This window comes from Phytophthora parasitica (assembly GCF_000247585.1).
Source record: "Phytophthora parasitica INRA-310 unplaced genomic scaffold supercont2.2, whole genome shotgun sequence".
Taxonomy (NCBI): domain Eukaryota; phylum Oomycota; class Peronosporomycetes; order Peronosporales; family Peronosporaceae; genus Phytophthora; species Phytophthora nicotianae.
Genome location: NW_008648988.1, coordinates 1,962,519 through 1,969,375, shown reverse-complemented (window position 1 = coordinate 1,969,375; position 6,857 = coordinate 1,962,519). Strand labels below are relative to the sequence as shown.

The 6,857-nt window shown below is 50.7% G+C and overlaps 4 protein-coding genes across 11 annotated transcripts; 1 reads left to right on the top strand and 3 right to left on the bottom strand.

Moving 5' to 3' along the window:
* The first annotated feature begins 116 nt into the window (after window positions 1-116).
* On the top strand, window positions 117-3,454 carry PPTG_02669 (hypothetical protein). Of its 8 annotated transcripts, XM_008893896.1 has the most exons (6): window positions 117-1,578; window positions 1,645-1,740; window positions 1,819-2,616; window positions 2,688-2,912; window positions 2,972-3,193; window positions 3,268-3,454. In XM_008893896.1, the coding sequence occupies exons 1-6, from the start codon at window positions 172-174 to the stop codon at window positions 3,379-3,381; spliced, it is 2,862 nt and encodes a 953-aa protein (XP_008892144.1). In that variant the 5' UTR covers window positions 117-171; the 3' UTR covers window positions 3,382-3,454. The 8 variants fall into 8 exon arrangements, with proteins under 8 accessions (XP_008892144.1, XP_008892149.1, XP_008892145.1 ...); XM_008893901.1 differs by having other exon boundaries at window positions 2,972-3,454; XM_008893897.1 differs by having other exon boundaries at window positions 2,688-3,193.
* Window positions 3,358-5,217, bottom strand: PPTG_02668 (hypothetical protein). The gene has a single exon (XM_008893895.1). It carries the CDS (start codon window positions 5,112-5,114, stop codon window positions 3,558-3,560), a length of 1,557 nt encoding a protein of 518 aa, XP_008892143.1. The 5' UTR covers window positions 5,115-5,217; the 3' UTR covers window positions 3,358-3,557.
* Window positions 5,218-5,440: 223 nt separating this feature from the next.
* Window positions 5,441-6,146, bottom strand: PPTG_02667 (hypothetical protein; the record flags this gene model as incomplete). Its single annotated transcript, XM_008893894.1, has 3 exons — window positions 5,441-5,591; window positions 5,663-5,718; window positions 5,781-6,146. The coding sequence occupies 3 exons, from the start codon at window positions 6,144-6,146 to the stop codon at window positions 5,441-5,443; spliced, it is 573 nt and encodes a 190-aa protein (XP_008892142.1).
* Window positions 6,147-6,356: 210 nt separating this feature from the next.
* On the bottom strand, window positions 6,357-6,761 carry PPTG_02666 (hypothetical protein; the record flags this gene model as incomplete). The annotated part of the gene is made up of 2 exons (XM_008893893.1): window positions 6,357-6,444; window positions 6,514-6,761. 2 exons carry the CDS (start codon window positions 6,759-6,761, stop codon window positions 6,357-6,359), a joined length of 336 nt encoding a protein of 111 aa, XP_008892141.1.
* Between the last annotated feature and the right edge of the window lie 96 nt (window positions 6,762-6,857).

The window sequence follows — 6,857 nt, the reverse complement described above, 5'->3', positions numbered from 1 at the left end:
ACCAGCCTTTAAAGGTCAGATTGGCCAAAACTTTGGAAAGGCACAATATATGTACAGTAGGTAGAATGGTCTGGTCCTGACTAATTATACAAAAAACAAAAATATCAAAACGAAATGTTTGATTTCAAGTAGCGTAACGTTTTGTAGCAGCCAGGCTCTTGTTCCAACGCCATGGACGACTCTGACGGCGCAACGTTCACCTCCTTCTCCACCTCTGTCTCGGGAATCTACAGCCGTAGGGCGACCATCGAAAAGCGTGGTAGGAAGCCAAGCAAATCGGCTCTGGCGGTCGCTGTGGGCAGCTATATCGCGTCTCCAAGTGCCGCCACAGCCTCAGATCTCTACAGAACAGCACAAAAACTTTCGGCACACAACGAATTCTTCGCTACAAACCACACAGCGCTGTGTTTGCAGCTGCTAGATACGTTGGCGGAGCATCTCCTCGCTGTTGCATCGGTGAATAAGGCCACAGACACGCAGGACGAGGCATCCACACAGTACTCGCAGCCGACACAGACTCAGCAGACACCTGAGGACTCGCTGCAATTGCTGGAGCTTTCCTACCTATTTGCAAGGAAAACTATAATTGGGTACCCATCACACGCGCTATGTAAGCTGCTGCAATGGCTCGTGGAGAACGTCTCGGTCTCAGCACTGCGGAATGGCTGCGAGACGGACACAGGACTGAAGCTGCAACTTCTCGTGCTGGCTGAGATGATCAAAATCAGTGCTGGCGTACGAATTTACGCCAAGGAGATGAAGAAAATCAAGGACTATTATCGTTCGTTGACGATCTTACTCAACAGCACGGAAGACGCGGAGCTGTTGGTGTTCAGTATGGCGATCCTTGCACGTCTTGTGCTTTCGGAGTCGATGGGAAGCAAGCTTTTCAGTGAGAAGAACGTTGACCAGGCGTTTGTATTGATATTTTCTGTGTTGGACGGATCCTGGCACGACAACACGGACGAGAGCATGTCGGATACGACTACGATTCTGGATCGACGGTCATTGTTGCAGATGGTGAGTGCAGACTTACTCTGTGATCTTGCTGACAGCCAAGAAATTTTGGAGCTGCTAGAAAAGTACCCAAAGATTTTACCCACAATCGACAACTGCTTCATGGTGATTAATCTAAACGGCGAAGCTGAGCAGATTCTCGTTGCTGCCCACTTCCTCGCCTCCATCGTCCAACTCAGCCACGTATTCAGGAAGATGTTAATCAAAAGCTTGTCTGATCAAGATGTACTGTACCGCGTTCTGCAAACCACAGTGCATCCATCCAAGTTAGCGGCAACAACGACTGCCCAATTAATTCTGAAAGTGATAGGCGACGACATTCGATCTATTCGAAGTCTATTTGAGCCGTCGGAAAATGCAGAGCGTTTGAACCCTGTTGTCACTGGGATGATACGATGCATCACTGATGCCACTGCAGTTGTGCAGCGTGCTGAAGACAACGAGGTGCTAAGCAACTCCGACGAATATCTTCATACCGTGGAAGTGTGCCATCTTTTGACCAAACTGAACGAATTGCCAGCAATTCGCTCGCTGTGCGTTGAAACCATCAGCCTGAACCAGGTACGCTAGAAAGCTTTATCGCGATATCATGCGTACTCAACAATCCTTATTTATGATTAATGACAGAGCGCAACACTGATTCAAGTAGAGTCTGCACTTATCGGCTCCGTCGAACCGCAAGATTTGACACGCTTCCACCCTCAACTGTCGATACACCTGGTGGTAAGGATACTACGCCTTGATATCGTGCCCGTGTCTTGCCATGCAGTAACTTTAACTCCACTGTTTTGGCTTCACTAGAGTCTTCTCTCGAGTCTTCTATCCGACGAAAACATGTCCGATAAAAACAAGCGCACGTTAGTCCAATTCCTCCAGACATCCGAAGTATCGACAGTGCTCGGTGCTGCATTGTTCAATCGCAGCGACAAAGATATTGTGGTGGAGTCTCTGCTGCTGCTGACTCAGTCACTCACGGGATCGGGAAACAAGCGATTCCATGCTCTTGGTCTAGCCGAAGGGATCGTTGGTTTCAGTCAGCGTATTGGAGATGCAAGTGACAACTTACAGTCGACTATTGCTTCGCTCCAAGCGAATGCTGAGGTCAGTGCAAAGACAGTTGAAAAGCTTCAGTCTGAGATGCAGCAGATGCTGCATCTTCAAGATGAGGTAAAGGCACAGCAAGACCAAGCCCTGAAAGATATTGGAGTCAAGTTTACAGAACAGATACGTCAAAAAGATGATGCGATACAGAAAATGCGTGACGTGTATGAAATTAAGCTGCGCGAGGTCACGATGCAATGCGAAAGTATGGGGCAGCACATGAACAAGCAGATTAGTTCTCTTCAGCAACGGGAATCACTTCTCCAAGAAAGTCGGGCAAAGCGTGGGATTTTGGAAGATGAAAACAGTGAACTCAAACGGAAGGTGCAAGTGTTGGAGATCCGAATTGAGGAAATTGCTCAGACTCATTCGGTTGCAATGGAAGAGATGAAGCTTCGCGAAAAGGAATTAGAGGAGCTTCGTGAGGAGATCGCTACCATTTCAGGAGACTACACAGCCCAGCGAGAACAACTGGAAGCTGCTCAAGACGAAACAAGGGTGCGTTATTTGTGACGAATCGGCTGTTATTACAATAATTAACTAAACTACACGTTGATTTTATTGTGCAGCGACTGGAAGACGAACTAAACGAACAGAAGTTAACGAACGAAAACACGTATAAGGAGCTGGTATTGTTATCAAAGGCTCATAAAGTCCTTGCTGACGAGAAGAAGACGATCGAAAGCGAAGTGGACACGATACGAGATGAGATGGCCAACCTGGAGTCAATGAATATCTCAATCCAGTCCCGGTTGCAGGAGAAGAAAGAGCTAGCTGAACAGCTAGAGCGAAAGGTACGTGGAAATTCTCGTTTATTGCGAATGCTTAGAGCTCACAAACGTATCAATTTCAGATGGCGCGCCTCGATGACGCTGCTACCGTTAGCAAGAATGCGCTAGAAGATGAGCGGGAGAAGCGCCGAGCTGTTAGCCGTGACCTCGATGATCTTAGGAAAGCCCACCGTAAACTTGAAAGCGATATGGCCATGCTTGAAATTCAAGCTGCTGAGCAACGACTTGAGGTCGAGTCGAAGGACGAGGACTTGCGCAAATGTGAAGAAGAGATCCGTCATTTGGTAAGCATATATTTGACATTTATTGCACGTTCGATACTGATGTAACCTTTGTCGACGTGTGTTCAACTGAGCAGACAAACGAGGTCGGAAAACAAGCGAAACTTCAGGCTTTGATTCACCAGTTGAGCTCTGGAGTTGACAACAATGTCAAGATCAACGATGGATCGTTTCTTGGACGTGACAAGTGAGCTAGCTAACACGCAAATACTAGAGCTTTTTTGAAGATGATGGAAGCAGGTTCCACAATATATTTATTTTTTTTGTCTCTAGGAGTCATTTCCTCCTGAGTTCGTCACTCAAAACCATGCTCAAGGCATGCAAAAGTGAACACGAGGGCTGCACGCGCTCAATTCATTACCTACATCTAGTGGCGACGACCACGGCCACCACGACCGCCACGGCCACCGCGTCCTCCACGCTGCTGGTTACGGTTCGACCGGGACTGCTTGAAGCGCTTGTAGCGAGCCGCACGAGCATCCTCCCAGAACTTTTTCTCCTCTTCACCTTCAATGATGGCAGCCTTGGGGATTTTCACGCCATTCACCTCAAGTCCGCCGTTTGCAAACATACTTACAACCTCCTTGGCAAGCTCAGCGCTGGTGACGCGAAGGTAGCCATCCTTGTCGTTAATCTGGTACTGGATGAATGCAACACCGGCGCCGTCCGTAACCTTGTCGCCAAGCTTCTCGTTGATGGTGTTCTTAATGTCATCACGCGAAACCTCGCCGTCAACCCCGTCGAAACGCACAATCAGACCTTCGTCGTACTGAACGTCGACCTTCAGCTCCTCATCCACATCCAGCAGGTGGAACGACACCTTCTTGCCGCCAAGCTCGGGGCCCGAGAGCGCCGACAGCTTCTCAAACAGTGGCGTAGCCTCAGCAACGCTAACCTTGAACGAAGCTGTGTCCAGGCCATCGTACTCAACGTACGGCGACTGCATCGTCGGTTCAATGACAGTAGCAAGAAGCTGCTTAATGTCGTCCATACGTGTGCGAGGACCAATGTTAGAGATGTGGATTGCCTTCTCGTCGTCGCGCTTACGCTTCTTGTTGGCGTTCTTGTCGTCCTTGTCACTGTTGGGACGACGAGGGCGAGCCTTGATGGCCTCCTTGTCAGTGACCAGCTCGAACGTGAGCTTCTTGTCATCCACAACAACAGGCAGGTCTTCCGAGAGAGCCTTCAGCACCTTCTCAGCGAAAGACACCTGCGAGAACAGCAGGTAGAGTTCCTTGGAGTCCTCGAAGTAACGCACGCGAGCACGCAGCTTGGCATCGTCCTTCCAGACAGGCAGCAGCTCGTCCAGGAAGAAAGTTACGGGCTTGTTAGGAACGTCCTTGGCCACAAGCATAGCATTCGTAGCCTTGTCGAATTCGACCTTGTCATCGTTGGACAGCTTCTGGTATTCCACCTTCGAAATGATGTTGGGCACGTAGCCGTTGATGCTCAGCGAGGCCGCAGAGTCCACAGCGCGCTGCACAGCGTCCTTGTCCTTAAGTTCCACGTGAACCACACCAGAGAAGTTGCGGCGGTAGCTCTTGCGGTCAATAAAGAGCAGCTCAACGTTCAGTGGCTTCAGGCCTTCTTTGATCTCGTCAATGGTGGGCAGAGCCTTGCCCAGGCCAGCCAGCACGATGGTGCGCTCAGGAGCGTCATCCGTCTCGGGCAGCGGGTTCTTACGGCGCAGAGCGTTCTTGGCCTCGCTGAGCTCCACAACGTCCGAATCGGCGATCGCAGCCTGCAGCACAGCGCCGTCCACAGTGAGTGCCGCCAGCTTCTTGAAGGTGAAGAGCACGCTGAAGGGTACAAATCCACCCTCGTGCTTCTTGGTCTCCTCACGCAAGAAGCGGTCGCGACGGAAGTTGCTGTCGGAGAAGTAGAACTCCACTTGCTTCTTGATCTGGGCCTCCAGCGACGCCATAGCTGTCTAATGCACTTGTTGACTCGGACGGGAAGTGCAGGAATGAAGAGCTACAGTCTTTGACCGGTGCCTACGGACCAGTGGAATCACTTGATGGTCGCTGATTGGATGAAATTCTGCATTTCAAAGCAAATGTTGAAGTTGCCTTTTTGGTTATGTAAATTTATGTTACTGTTACTGAGAGTCTTGTGACTATGAAGTTAACGTGATGCATGCACGGCACGCGAATGGATTCTAGCTACAATGCCCCGCCGCTTCGTCTTCTATCCGCTACAATACGCGACATCGAGAAGGGCAAGGCGGAATCTAAAGCTGGAGGTGGTGACTTACTCCTTGTTGGCGACCACTTCAACCACCATGAACAAAATCGCAGCGTTCGGCACCACACGCATTAAATGCGCAGGCATGCCCGAGTACAGTCCGCGTCGTCCCTCCTCCTTGTATATCTTGATGATCGATTGGATCATTGATTTATACCTGCAATACAATCAATACACGCGTTAAAACAGGCTGACAGCTTGCAAATCTGACCAGTCTTATAAACGTACTTGAGGTCCTTCGAATCCAACGGTGCGCGCTGATCTCGCATTCGTGTCCGCACAACCTAGAGCGAGCGTTACAATGAGTAAACACACGCAGCGTAAAGATATTCGACAAGATACGCACCTCGTGGGGGTAAGTGCACATTGATGCAAGCAGCTTGCAAGCGCCAGCCGCCAGGAAATACTTGAGATTCGTGGGTTCTTCAATATGATCCTTGCACTCCTCGTACAAGGCGAACTGAATCGCACTTTCTGAGATGCCCCAGTACGAGGCCGACAAGCCACGGAAGAATGCTCGTGGGCCTTCTTTCCGGTACATATCCAAGGCCACCTGACGGACACTTGAGAACTGCGGCCTCGCCTTCGCTGCAACCGATGTCTCGACTTCTGCAAATCCCACAGAAAAAACGTTTCGCCGGGACGTCGCCGCAGTCAACGCATGCGCTGGCATGAGCTGCAGGCGCGTCTTAACGACCCAAATGGGCAGCATAAGGTCGCCGAGAGAGATCCAGCCCCAGCAGCAGACAGGAAGTTATACGCACGTCCATTCAGGCCGTAACTAGTGAACTTCTCCTTAAATGTCGAGTACGATCCGAAGTAGATAGCACGCGCCGGGATGACACCGACGAGCGTGGGGGTGATGCCTCTCCACAGACCATATACCGACTCTGCAACAGCACAACATCAATAAGTAAGCGCGCTACTGTTGTCTCAGCTCAGCTACCCACTCACCAGTTCTTCCGATGGAGCGCATGACGCCGAACGTTGTCTGGGTTCCGAAGGATCCGCTGCACAGAATCAAATACAGCCCGCTTAGTTCAACCATTCTTCTCGCCAATCAATTGCACAGGACGCACCTTCCACCGCGAATCTGTAGACGCGTTTTAACGACCTCCAATGGCGACGTAATGAGTGCTGCCGTCATGCCTCCGACAGCACCGCCCATGAAGTGTCTATAGGTGAAGGTGCTGCTGGGCACGCGCATGCTAGTAGCCGCAGCCGGCGGTTGCGTCACTATAGCTGCAGCAACAGACTCCGGCGTCTTAACATTCATTGGCGCTGGCATCGCCTTGGCCGGCGCAGCAGACACCGATTCAGCCGCCATCAACCTCGACTCTTCCTGATCGCTTGTTCACTTGTGGCCGCCCGCTGCCATCCACCACAGGAATCTGTGACTTGTGACGTCACATTTCAAACTTGG